This window comes from Scyliorhinus torazame, chromosome 14 (assembly GCF_047496885.1).
Source record: "Scyliorhinus torazame isolate Kashiwa2021f chromosome 14, sScyTor2.1, whole genome shotgun sequence".
NCBI lineage: Eukaryota > Metazoa > Chordata > Chondrichthyes > Carcharhiniformes > Scyliorhinidae > Scyliorhinus > Scyliorhinus torazame.
Window position 1 is genome coordinate 219,623,312 of NC_092720.1, and position 14,363 is coordinate 219,637,674.

A 14,363-nucleotide genomic window follows, 5' to 3' on the forward strand; every position below is an offset into this window, starting at 1 on the left:
CTCGTTCCAAGAGTTCACTCTCTCTCTCCTGATGACACGTCTGCCTTCCAGGATGCTGACTTCAGGGCGCAACTCAACGCCATCATCGACCAGCACCACGACGTCTTCGAAGGCATGGGCACGATCCCATATACTGACAAGATCCTACTCAAACAGAACGCCACGCCTGTGGTGCATGCACCTCGCAGAGTCCCAGCACCCCTCAAGGACCGCCTCAAGCAGCAGCTGCAGGACCTCCAAGACCAAGGAGTGATCTCCAGAGTTATGGAACCAACCAACTGGGTCAGTTCCATGGTGTGCGTAAAAAAGCCTTCAGGCGATCTCAGAATTTGCATTGATCCAAAGGATCTGAATCGCAACATAATGAGGGAGCATTACCCAATCCCCAAGCGCGAAGAGATCACATGCGAGATGACTCGCGCCAAACTCTTCACCAAACTTGATGCCTCGAAAGGATTCTGGCAAATCCAACTAGACAGATCCAGTCGGAATCTGTGTACCTTTAACACCCCTTTTGGCAGATATTGTTTCAACAGGTTGCCGTTTTGGATCATATTGGCGTCAGAAGTGTTCCACAGGATCATGGAACAAATGATGGAAGGCATTGAATGTGTTCGCGTCTATGTCGACGACATAATCATTTGGTCCACCACCCCGCAGGAGCATGTCAGTCGCCTCCAGCGCGTGTTCAAACGCATACGGGAGCAGGGCCTACGCCTCAACAGAGCCAAATGTTCCTTCGGTCAGACGGAACTCAAGTTCCTAGGGGACCACATCTCCCAGTTGGGTGTGCGGCCGGATGCGGACAAGGTGGCTGCTATCACGGACATGAAAAGGCCAGAGGACAAGAAGGCGGTCCTCTGATTTCTGGGCATGGTCAACTTCCTAGGGAAGTTCATCCCTAACCTCGCCTCTCATACCACAGCTCTCAGGAACCTGGTCAGGAAGACGACAGACTTCCAATGGCTTCTTGCCCACGAGAGCGAATGGAAAGAACTTAAAACCAAACTTACCACGGCCCCGGTATTGGCCTTTTTTGATCCAGCGAAAGAGACAAAAATTTTGACCGATGCCAGCCAATCTGGCATTGGGGCAGTGCTCCTGCAATGCGATGAGGCCTCATCATGGGCCCCCGTTGCATATGCGTCACGCGCCATGACCCCCACGGAACAGTGCTACGCGCAGATAGAAAAGGAGTGCCTGGGCCTTTTGACCGGTGTCGTCAAGTTTCATGATTATATGTACGGCCTTCCCCAATTCACCGTCGAGACCGACCATCGCCTTCTGGTCAATATAATACAGAAAGACTTGAACGACATGACGCCTCGCCTCCAGCGCATTCTGCTCAAACTCCGGCGATACGACGTCCAGCTCGTATACACCCCGGGCAAAGACCTGATCATAGCCGACACTCTGTCCAGGGCAGTCAACACCCCGTGTGACCCAACGGGATTCATCTGCCAGGTTGACGCCCATGTGGCCTTCGTGGCCTCCAATCTACCTGCCACGGATGAACGCCTCGTCCAAATTCGGCACGAGACAGCGGCTGACCCCCTGCCAGAGCGTGTCATGCGCCACCTAACAGACGGGTGGCTCAAGGGCCAATGCCCGCAGTTCTACAACATCAGAGACGATCTGGCGGTAGTCGATGGTGTCCTCCTGAAGCTGGACCGCATTGTCACCCTGCACAGCATGCGCCAGCTAGTCTTGGAACAGCTACACGAGGGCCATCTTGGCGTGGGGAAGTGCCGCCGACGGGCCCGAGAGGCAGTGTACTGGCCCGGCATCAATGACGACATCGCCAACACAGTGCTCAACTGCCCCACCTGTCAGCGCTTCCAGCCGGTCCAACCACGTGAGACCCTACAGCCCCATGAGCTGGTCACGTCCCCTTGGTCCAAGGTCGGCATCGACCTGTTCCATGCGCTGGGCAGGGATTATGTTCTGATTGTAGACTATTTTTATAACTACCCGGAGGTGGTACGTTTGCACGACATCACATCGTCTGCAGTCATCCGTGCCTGTAAGGACACCTTTGCTCGTCACAGCATCCCACTCACTGTGATGTCGGACAATGGCCCCTGCTTCGCAAGCCAGGAATGGTCCAACTTTCCCAGGAGGTACAACTTTGTGCATGTGACACCCAGCCCAGCACAAGTGGCTAGCACTGTGGCTTCACAGCGCTAAGGTCCCAGGTTCGATTCCCCGCTGTGAATCACTGTCTGTGCGGAGTCTGCACGTTCTCCCCGTGTGCGCGTGGGTTTCCTCTGGGTGCTCCTGTTTCCTCCCACAGTCCAAAGACGTGCAGGTTAGGTGGATTGGCCATGATAAATTGCCCTTAGTGTCCAAAAAGGTTAGGAGGGGTTATTGGGTTACGGGGATAGGGTGGAAGTGAGGGCTTAAGTGGGTCGGTGCAGACTCGATGGGCCGAATGGACTCCTTCTGCCCTGTATGTTCTATCTCTGCTCTGACTGAGGCTCCCGAGAGACGCTCTGCATTTCTTTGACAGCCCCTGACCAGAAGATTCTGGAAGAAATGCACAGCGGCAGCCAGTTGAGGTGGAGGGGGAAACTTCTAGTGTAGCGGAAATCTGCAAATTATAGACACAAATTGGAAAGATTGGGGTCATTATCTGAGGCTACTGATCCTGGTATGGAGGGAAGATCTTATGAGGGAAGGCTGAGGGACTTGAGGCTGTTTTCGTTAGAGAGAAGAAGGTTCAGAGGTGACTTAATTGAGGCATACAAGGTGATCAGAGGATTGGATACGGTGGACAGTGAGAGCCTTTTTCCTCGGATGGTGATGTCTCGCACGAGGGGACATAGCTTTAAATTGAGGGGAGATAGATATAGGACAGATGTCAGAGGTAGGTTCTTTACTCAGAGAGTAGTAAGGGTGTGGAACGCCCTGCCTGCAACAGTAGTGGACTCGCCAACACTAAGGGCATTCAAATGGTCATTGGATAGACATATGGACGATAAGGGAATAGTGTAGATGGGCTTTAGAGTGGTTTCACAGGTCGGCGCAACATCGAGGGCCGAAGGGCCTGTACTGCGCTGTAATGTTCTATGTTCTTTGTCAGAACTGGACAAAGCTAACCACGAAACAGATTTGTTTTAAAGTCCTGAGGCAGGAAAAGTGGGTCGGGGGGGAACTAAAGTTAAAGACTGTAATAGGGCAGAGAATTGAAGATGTTAAATCACAAATAAAGGCTGATGGTGCAAAACAAACGGGCGTGGTAATAAAGTAAAGAATCAACTTGCTGGAAAAACAAGGGAGGGGTCTGGGCAGGACTGCAAGAAGAGATGTTGCACATCTCCTGCAAAGTGCAAACATAACTTGGACGCAGACCTGTTCCCATAGCAACAAATTGTATTTGGAGGAGGTGAGCGCAATGAGTGGAGAAGCTGTTCGACGTGAGAACAGGTCGAGCCAGGTCGGAGGAGGGTGCTGGTGGATGGGGATTAGTTGGGCCTCATTTCAAGGCAGAAACAGAGAAACTCCCTGAGGGGACGAGGATGTGGAAGATGTGGATGGCATGGTCCCCGGCCGTGGAGAGGAGAAGAACAATCTTTCTGGTGTCCGAGGCACCCTCCCTGTCCGTGGCTTCGAGGAAGAGCTGGAAGCGCTGTTTGAAAATTTTCCAGTTGGCCCCGAGGTTGCCGGCGATGCGGAGCGGCGGCGGCGGGCTGATGTTGTCCATGTTGCAGGATGACGGAATGCTGGCGGAAGGCAGATCACTTGCAGGTAGGTCTAAGAAGTGCTAATATCCCTCAACTCCTGGTATCATGATGTGTTGGATGTTCTGGATCACATACAGGTCACCAACACTTGAAATAGTGCAACACTATTTTATTGAAAGATTAACTATTTAAACATACTTGAACTGTGGGTTAATACAATACCAGCTTTAACTAAAGACCTTTGCCTTGTCCTAACCAGTCGATGCACTCAGCAGAGGGTGAATGTCTGTGTTACAGGCTGTGAGCTCTGTGCTCCTAGCTAGCTGCAACTCGAATGAGCGGGAACTCTGATGTCCCCTGTCTTTATAGTGCGTGTGCTCTCACTGGTGATTGGCTGCGGTGTTGTGTGTGTTGATTGGTCCCACTGTGTGTCCATCAGTGTGTGTCTGCACCATGATATACTGGTGTATATTATGACACCTGTTACATCTCTAATGGTGCCCTGTTCCGATGGAAGGTACGGAAACGATAACAGTGTCTGTGTCTCTCTCCGCACAGAGTTTTCTGAGTATTTCCAGCATTTTTTGTTTTTCATTTCAGATGCACAAATATTCCTGCTTCATAATCATTCATAATATTTCATTTATTTCACCTCATCCATCTTTACAATATGGACTCTGTGCTCATTCCTTGCTCCTGCATGCATGCTAATAACTTCAAGCTCTAATTCACTCTCTTGACTCCGGCACAGTCTCAAAATTATCCCACTGCTTGTCCGACATCAATACCGGAACTTTTCTCCAATTAAATAGCGGGTGACTGAAGCCATTGCCACGATCCAATGGTCACGCTGCGCCCAAAAAGCAGCTCACCGTGTGGAAAATAAAAGCCGGGAGACTCCGCTCCCAGGATCTACCCAGCTCGCAACGCCTGGTGAGATCTAACGCGATCTCGCAAGGCGTTACGATGTAAATTGGCGGAATCACTTTAGAGCAAATCTGCATATCAGAGAGAGACAGCTAGTCTCGCGTTAATGTGCAGATTCCCCAGGTACCTGAGGCTTTGTGATTCATTCCCTTTGCCTCAGAGGCTTGGGTGAGTGCTGTACAGAACTGGTCCCCACAAACAGGGACCAGACATGATGGTGCTTGTGGGGGCCTCCCTGGGGATTGGAGGCCTCCAGCTGCATGCCCTTTGGACAGGTGGCACCCTGGTGCTGCTGGTGACACCTGGGCACCCTGCACTGCCAAGGTGCCCAGATGGCACTACCAGCTGGCAGGAGCATTGCCAGGTTGGCACTGCTAAGTTGCCAAGCTGGCATTTTTCTGAATTGGCCTGGGGTGCCCTCCTAAAGTGAGTTGGGGATGGTGGTCGCTTCGGGGTCCTCGGAGATCAGGATGCCCGCTCTCTTGCTACACTGGGGAATTCCAGCAAGTGGTCCTTAGTGCACAAAATGGTGTGATGTGCTCTCGGCCGCGTTCCCCGCTGAGGAACCTTATACAACGCGGTTGGGTTGTATAACTATGTGTTTCCCGGCGCTGCGAGCGGTTAAACGCGCTATGGGACCAAAAATCTGTCTATCCCAGCCTTAACGATATTCATTGATGAAGCATGCACACCCCACTGGGATAGGGAATTCCCTAGATTCACAACTCTTGGAGTGAAGTAATTTCTTCTCATCCTGGTCCGAAATGGTCAGCTTCTTATCGAGACTGCGCTCCCCTTGTTTTAGACTCCTCGACCCACAGAAACAATCTCTCAGGGTCCACCCTATTAAACGGGCAGCACGGTGGCACAGTGGTTGGCACTGCTGCCTCGCAGCACCAGGGACACGGGGTTCGATCCCAACCCTGGGTGACAGTCAGTGTGGAGTTTGTACATCCTCCCTGTGTCGCCGTGGGTTTGCTCCGGTTTCCTCCCACAGTTCAAAGATGTGGAGGTTCGGTGGACTGGCCATGATGAATTGCCCCGAGTTGAGGTTAAGGGGGATTGGGCCTAGGCAGGGAGCTCTTTCAAAGAATCGGTGCAGCCCCGATCGGCTGAATGGCCTTCCTCTGCACTATGAATTCTATGATTCTTTGAAACCCCTTCAGAATTTTGTTGGTTTCAATGAGATCACCTCTCCTTCTTCTAAACTCCAGAGAATTTAGGCCTCGTTTGCTCAGCCTCTCATCGTAGGGCAGTCTCCCTATCCCAGGAACCAATCTATTAATTGGGGCAGCACGGTAGCATTGTGGATAGCACAATTGCTTCACAGCTCCAGGGTCCCAGGTTCTATTCCGGCTTGGGTCACTGTCTGTGCGGAGTCTGCACATCCTCCCCGTGTGTGCGTGGGTTTCCTTCGGGTGCTCCGGTTTCCTCCCACAGTCCAAAGATGTGCAGGTTAGGTGGATTGGGCATGATAAATTGCCCTGAGTGTCCAAAATTGCCCTTAGTGTTGGGTGGGGTTACTGGGTTATGGGGATAGGGTGGAGGTGTGGACCTTGGGTAGGGTGCTCTTTCCAAGAGCCGGTGCAGACTCAATGGGCTGAATGGCCTCCTTCTGCACTGTAAATTCTATGATTAAGCCTTGGCTCTGCGGCCTGCAATATAAGTACATTCTTTCTGATACATGGGGACCTAAACTCCACCCAGCCATCCAGTTACAGGCTCACCGAAATGTTGCATAATTACAGCAAGACTGGTTTAGTTTTTGTATTCCAACTCCCTTGAAATAAAGGCCAACATGCCATTTGCCTCCCTAATGGCTCACTGAACTTACGTGTCAACCTGCTGCATTCCTTCTACGAATACACCCAAGTCTCTTTGCGCATAAAAGCACACAAGGCTTAACGCCTTTTAAAAATGTTCAGCTCACACCCGGTCACGATGGAAGGCTCCCTGAAGGAAATGAATGAACCAAGTCTGGTTATTCAACAATCCATTTCTGCTCATCACAATTGCCTGTCCTGTTCTGAGATGTACTTATTGCCACTGGAGCCAGCGGCAGCGACTGACAAGTGGCCCAATTGATACGGGACCGCCAATTTTCAACTGGGTTGGACCTGAGCAACCCTCCGAGATGTCCAACTTTTGGGAGATGCTGAGAAACGATCAGAGGAAGGAGCTGTGCAGCCTCCACAAGGAGAAGGTGAAATTGTTTTGCAAAACGGACAATCAGCTCATCTGTGTTGTTTGCCAGAGTTCAAAAAGCCACCAAACCCACGGGTTGCTGCCGCTGGAAGAAGCTGCTGAAGAGTTTAAGGTGAGGAGATACTGTGTAAAGCAGAGGGACCTAACAGAATCGATCCTGATCACAATGGTGTTCATTGACTTGGGGTTGAGGCCTGGCTGTCAATACTTAAGACATTTTTGATACTGTGTTTGTATTTATGTCATTACAGAGCCATTAGTAATAATAATAATCGCTTATTGTCACAAGTAGGTTTCAATGAAGTTACTGTGAAAAGCCCCTAGTCACCACATTCCGGCACCTGTTCGGGGAGGCTGGTCCGGGAACTGAACCCGTGCTGCTGGCCTTGCTCTGCATTACAAGCCAGCTGTCTTTGCCCACTCTGCTAAACCAGCCCATTACTTGGGCTGCGAGTTGTATTGTTGTTTTCGGAGGCCAGGGATAAAACGTGCAAGTGTTAGATTGATTAATGTAGACGAGCCCTTCAACTGCCTGATCCAGATCTGAAGCAGTTAGTGCCAGCATGAATCGTTCTATCACCGACACCTCTCCAACAGCCTTTGGCAATATGGTAAAATAACCGGGATCATGAAACAGAGGCAGATCCATTTTTTCGGGCCTTTTCCGAAAGACCAGCCCAGTCAGAGGCAGCTTTAACAGGAATAAGCAATTTGTAAGTGTGGGAAAATAAATTTATTTTGAATCCGTAAGGAGGTAGTGGGCATGATTTAACGTGCAAAATCAGAGTTTCATTTCAGGCACGTTTAGCATGGTCTGCCTCAGTGCCAGTAGCGCCAAGAACAACTCCGCTATCAAGCAGGACTCCGGTGAGGAACGCCCCGACAAGGCCGTACTTACCTCATTTCCTGAACTAACCAGCTCAGCTCGTCAGTGCAGGAAGAGATCGGGGTGGAGTTTAAAAACGGTAGCATTGTGGTTAGCACTGTTGCTTCACAGCTCCAGGGTCCCAGGTTCGATTCCCGGCTTGGGTGACAGTCTGTGCGGAGTCTGCACGTTCCCCCTGTGTCTGCGTGGGTTTCCTCCGGGTGCTCCGGTTTCCTCCCACGGTCCAAAGATGTGTAGGTTAGGTGGATTGGCCATACTAAATTGCCCCTTAGTGTCCAGGGATGTGCGGGTTAGATGGGGTTGCAGGGAAAGGGCATGATCAATTGCCCTTAGTGTTAAAAAAAAAGGTGAGGTGGGGTTACTGGGTTACGGGATAGGATGGCGGCGTGGGCTTTCCATGGGCCGGTGCAGACTCGATGGGCCGAATGGCCTCCTTCTGCACTGTCAATTCTATGATTCAATGATTCTATGATCTCTTGACTCTCCTCAGATACCAAATCAATACCGGACTCCTCCCACTTCCCCAACCTACCTCTTAGGAGGTCCTCAAGCCCCCCAATCCCTCCTGAGCGCAGGCCGCTACCAGGTCCGATCCTAGCACAGGCAATCTAGCATCAGGGCACTTTGGCACTTCCAGCCTGGCACCCCGGCAGTGCGCCCGGCAGTGTGCCAGGGTGACAGTGCTCGGTGCCATGTTGGCAGTACCAAGCGGGAATGCCAAGATACGAACCTGCCCAGAGCCCGACTACCCGGGAGTCTCCTATGCCCTGGGAGACACCCCCAGGTGCCATTATGCCTGGTCCAGGTTTGTGTGTACCAGTGCTAAATAGAGGCATGGCGAGCTCTCCCAGGTGTTTGTTCTTGGGCCTCGGGAGAATCGTGAGGCAACATTTTTAAATGAGCCTATTGGCTCGCTTAAATATGTTAATCTGGATCTTGCCCAGCGAGGGCGAGATTCAAAATGCGACGTCTCATAAGAGCTCATTCGATCCGGCGACACATTCCGGGAAACGTAAATCTCGCGAGAATGCCTCAAGAAATTTACCGATCTTGTTGCGTCACCGAGATCTAATGAGATCTCCCATGTCACAAAAAAATTGGTGGTGTGGTGAATAGAGAGGACAGCCCGAGTTTATAGGGTGACATAGACGGGCTGGTGAGATGGGCAGAATGGTGGCAAATGGAATTTAACCATGAAAAGTGCGAGGTAATACATTTTGGGAGGACTGACAAGGCAAGCGAATATACAGGGAAGGGCCGGATGCTCCGAAGTACAGAGGATCAGAGGGATCATGGTGTGCATGTCCATAGATCTCTGAAGGCAGAAGGACAGGTCGGTAAGGTGGTTAAGAAGGAAGACTTTATTCCCTGAGCAGAGACTATAAGAGCGGGGAGGTTTGCATGGCGCTTATTAGGCCACAGTTGGAGTACTGTGTGCAGTTGTGGTCGCCACACTACAGGAAGGATGTGATTGTCCTGGAGGGGGTGCAGAGGAGATTCACCAGGATGTCACCTGGACTGGAGTATGTCAGCAATGGAGGGAGGCTGGTTAGGCCGGGGCGGTTCTCCTTAGAGCAGAGGCAGCTGTGGGGGAAGAGGGGGAGACCTGATAGAGATGTACACAACAATGAGTGACATCGGGTAGATAGGAAGAAACTAATCCCCTTAGTAGAGGAGTCAATAACCGGGGCATAGATTTAAATTCGGGGCAGGTGATTGAGAGGGGATTTTGAGGAAATGTTTTTACATCCAGAGGGTGGTTGGAATCTGGAGCTCACTGCCTGAAAGGGTGGGGGAGGCGGAAACATTTAAGAAGCATTTAGATCAGCACTGAAAATGCCAGAGCATACAAGGCTACATTTGATCTGAGTTAGATTTATTGTCACGTGTACAGTGAAAAGTATTGTTTTCCATACAGTCCAGACAGATCGTTTCATACATGAAAAAATACAGGACATACATAAATACCCAATGTAAATACAGACACACAGGCATTGGGTGAAGCATACGGAGTGTAGTGCGACTCAGTAGAGAAGATGTGTGGAGAGGTCAGTTCGGTCCATGAGGGCCATTCAGGAGTCTGGGAACAGCGGGGAAGAAGCTGTTTTTGAGTCTGTTCGTGCCTGTTCTCAGACTTTTGTATCTCCTGCCCGGTGGAAGAGGTTGGAAGTGAGAATAACCCGGGTGGGAGGGGTCTTTGATTATGCTGCCCGCTTTCCCCAGGCAGCGGGAGGTGTAAATGGAGTCAATGGATGGGAGGCGGCTTCATGTGATGGACTCGGCTGTGTTCAAGACTCTGTGTAATTTCTTTTCATCTTGGGCCGGGCAGTTGCCATACCAGGCTGTGATGCAGCCAGATAGGATGCTTTCTATGGTGCATCTATAAAAATTAGTAAGAGTCAATGTGGACATGCTGAATTTCCTTAGTTTCCTGAGGAAGTATAGGCGCTGTTGTGCTTTCTTGGTGGTAGCGTCAACGTGGGTGGACCAGGACAGATTTTTGGAGATGTGCACACCTAGGAATTTGAAACTGTTAACTATCTCCACCTCGGCCCCGTTGATGCTGACAGGGGTGTGTACGATCCTTCACTTCCTGAAGTTAATAACCAGCTCCTTAGTTTTGCTGATGTTGAGAGAGAGATTGTTGTAATAACACAACACCACTAGGTTCTCTATCTCCCTCCTGTATTCTGACTCATTGTATGAATCTGACCCACTACGGTCATGTCATCAGCAAACTTGTAGATGGAGTTGGAGCCACATTTTGCCACACAGCCGTGTTTGTATAGGGAGTAGAGTAGGGGGCTAAGTACGCAGCCTTATGGGGCCCCGGTATTGAGGACTATTGTGGAGGAGGTGTTGTTTATCCTTGCTGGTTGTTGTCTATGGGTCAGGAAGTCGATGATCCAATTGCAGAAGGAGGAGCCAAGTCATAGGTTTTGGGGTTTTATGAGCTTGGCCGGGATTATGGTGTTGATGGCAGGGCTGTAGTCAGTGAATAGGAATCTGATGTAGGAGTCCTTGTTGTTGAGATGCTCCAGGGTGAGTGTCGGGCGAGGGAGAAGGCATCTGCTATGGACCGGTTGTGGCGTTATGCGAATTGCAGTGGATCAAGGGGTTCTGGGAGTGTGGAGTTGATGTGTCTCATGACCGACCTCTCGAAGCCCTTCATAATGATCGATGCCAAGGCAACTGGACAGTTGCTGTTGAGGCACATTGCCTGGTACGTCTTTGGCACCGCTGTGATAGTTTCTTTAACCTCGGAACGGAGTAGGGAGAGGTTGCAGATGTCCGCGAATACACCCGCCAGTTGGTCCGCACAGGATCTGACTGCACGACCAGGGACTCCGTCAGGACCCGTTGCTTTCCAAGGGTTCACTTTCAAGAAGGCCGCCAAGTGCTGGGAAATGGGATTAGAATAGATTAGGTCCCAATGGCCGGCACAGTCACGGTGGGCTGAAGGGTCTCGTTCTGTGGTGTAAAACTCTGTAACTATGATTAAACAAATCAGACCAGCGGTAAAAGTGTTTTCATTATTATCAAAAGAAATCTAAAACTGGGGAAAACAATAGCATTTGCAACTTTTGCTGGTCGATGGGATTGCGATAGCATTATTGAAGGTCAGGGCAAGTCATGTCGATATGCACCCCCCTCAGCTCTCATACGGGCTATTGATCCCTGTAATCTCCCAGGTCGAATGAAACTTTTGACTCCCCTTGTTAGTGTACACCCTGTCTACATCTGTGAAAAATATTCATTGAGCTTGCCTCCACTGCTCCCTGGGGGGAGGGGGGCGGGAGAGAGTTCCAAAAATTCACTCTCTGAGAGGAAAAACATTTCCTATCTCCATCTTCAATGTGAGAGGCCTTATTTTTAAACTGTGTCGCTAAGTTCTAATGACGTCCACTGCATGGTTGCTTATCAAAGAGAAGCAGGACAACAGGGTCAACAGGAGAATAAGTGGAACGATACTTCATTTCTCACAAGCTATTCCAGTCAACATATCCTCAATGTTAACTCCATGCCTCAGACCACAGATTGGCTTGCAAAGCAAATGGAGATCAGATGGTTCCTATGGACAGCAGCTGATCCCTCGTTCCAACTTTACCACCAGACAGCAATCTGCAAATCGACCCCAAACTGCTGAATGTGAAGAAGAAGAGGCCTCATAAAATTCTGGAGAGTTCCACATAGGGCAGGAAGAGTCAATTCGGCCTCTAAATGTTTGTCCTACCATTCAATCAAATCCTGGCTGGTCTGGGTCTTAACTCTAGTCAATTATTTGATTTTATGATCCTTAATGTCAAAAATCTATCAAACTCCATTATGACAGATGAAATTAAAATCTGGATTTAAAAATCTAATGATGACGTGAAACGATTGTTGTTTAAAAGAAAAAATCTGGCTCACATGTCTGCATGTCAGTCAAGATCCACAGCGACATGATGGCACTGCAATGGCCTAGCAAGCCACTCAGTCAAGGGCAATTAGGGGTGGTCAAACACTCAGTTTGGGTTCTGCCAGAGTCATTCAGCTCCTGACCTCATTACAGCCTTGGTTCAAAAGTGGTCAACAGAGCTGAATCTCAGAAGTGAGGAGAGAGTGACTGCCCTTGACATCAAGGTAGCATTCGACCGAGTATGGCATTGAGGAAGCCTAGCTAAACTGGAGGGAATGGGAATCAGGGGGAAAATTCTCTGCTGGTTGGAGTCATACCCGGCACAAAGGAAGATGTTGTGGTGGTTGGAGGTCAATTGTTGCAGCATCAGGACATCACTGCAGGAGTTCCTTAAGGTACAGCAGTTCCTCAGGGTAGTGTCCTTGGCCCAACCATCTCCAGCTCCTTCACCTTCCAGCCATCATAAGGTCAGAAGTGGTGATGTTTGGTGATGACTGGACAATATTCAGCACCATTCATGACTCCCCAGATAATGAAGCAGTCCATGTCCAAATGTAGCAAGACCTGGACAATATCCAGGCTGGGGCTGACAAGTGGCAAGTTACATTCACGTTACACAAGTGCCAGGTAATGACCATCTCCTACAAGAGAGGATCTAACCAACGGCCTTGACATTCAATGGCATTACATCACTGAACCCCCCCAATCAACATCTGGGGTTATCGTTAACCACAAACTGAACTGGACTAGCCATATAAATACTCTGGCTATCAGAACAGGTTGGAGATTAGGAATCCTACGGCAAGTAACTCAGCTTCTGACTCCTCAAAGCTTGTCCACTGTCTATAAGGCACAAGTCAGGAGTGAGATGTTAAACTCTCCATTTGTCCGGATCAGCTCAGCTCCGACACTGAAGAAGCTCAACACCATCCAGGACAAAGCAGCCCCGCTTGATTGGCGTCCCTTCCACAAACATTCACTCCCTCCCCCTCCGATGGACAGTGTCAGCCGTGTGCACCATCGACAAGGTTCACTGCGGGAACTCACCGAGGTTCCTCAGGCAGCACCTTCCAAACCCACGGCCACCACCATCTAGAAGGACAAGAGCAGCAGATACCTGGGATCACCCCCACCTGGAGGTTCCCCTCCAAGTCACTCCCCATCCTGACTGGGAAATATATCGGCCGTTCCTTCAGTGTCGCCCGGTCCAAATCCTGGAGCTCCGTCCCTAACAGCACGGTGGGTGTACCTACACCTCCGGGACTGCAGCGGCTTCAAGACGGCAGCTCAGCACCACCTTGTCAAGGGGCAATTAGGGATGGGCAATAATGTTGGTCTAGTCAGTGGGCCCCACATTCTGGAATTGAATTTTGAATTTGTTCTGGCCGGGACAGCAGTGCTCCCATCCCAGTGAACAGAAAACAGGAACCTATTCATTTTCTATATTCAAGACAGTGAGAATTTCCATTGTATAAACCAAATGGAATTTAATTTTCAGATATTTATGGTATGCTCACGTTAATTGATGTTCTTTATTCAGGCGAAGCTGCGAACCTTCCTGAAGCCAGTCCAGGACAAGAAGAAGGACTGTAACGCTGTGAGAAGTGATTATGAGAAAATATTAAACCACATTCAGGTACTTTTGATGTCACTCTTTCTTTTTCTTTGACCAGTTCAATATTCAGTTCAAGGTTATGTGGATTTATGAGCAGCAGGGTAACAGTGTGGTTAGCACTGTTGCTTCACAGCTTCAGGGTCCCAGGTTCGATTCCCGGCTTGGGTCACTGTCTGTGCGGAGTCTGCACGTTCTCCCCGTGTCTGAGTGGGTTTCCTCCGGGTGCTCCGGTTTCCTCCCACAAGTCCAAAGATGTGCAGGTTGGGTGGATTGACCGTGCTAAATTGTCCTTAGTCTCCAAAAGGGTTAAGAGGGGTTATTGGGTTAGGGGGATAAGGGGGAAGTGAGGGCTTAAGTGGATTGGTGCAGACTCGATGGGCCGAATGGCCTCCTTCTGCACTGTGTTCTATGTTCTATTCGTCACCAAAATAAAATATCACTTCAGCAAATCTCCCATGTTCTGGTAAAACCCGAGTTCAATACAATACAGCAACACAATCCTCAGTGTTTTGAAATTAATTTAAGGGATGTGGGTATCGCTGAGGGCACAGAGCCAACTACATTGGTGTAGGTCTGGAGTCACATGTAGGCCAGACCAGGTAAGGACGGCAGATTTCCTTCCCTAAAGGGCTTAGTGAACCAGATGGA

At 49.9% G+C, this 14,363-nt stretch overlaps 1 protein-coding gene across 1 annotated transcript in view; it reads left to right on the top strand.

The window, feature by feature from the left end:
* LOC140389174 (uncharacterized) overlaps positions 1 to 14,363 on the top strand; it is a 169,390-nt gene that overhangs the window by 20,718 nt on the left and 134,309 nt on the right. The window contains exons 6-7 of the mRNA XM_072473335.1: positions 6,587 to 6,927; positions 13,641 to 13,736. Coding sequence (XP_072329436.1) covers positions 6,587 to 6,927; positions 13,641 to 13,736 — 437 coding nt within the window. The remainder of the gene's footprint in view (positions 1 to 6,586; positions 6,928 to 13,640; positions 13,737 to 14,363) is intronic.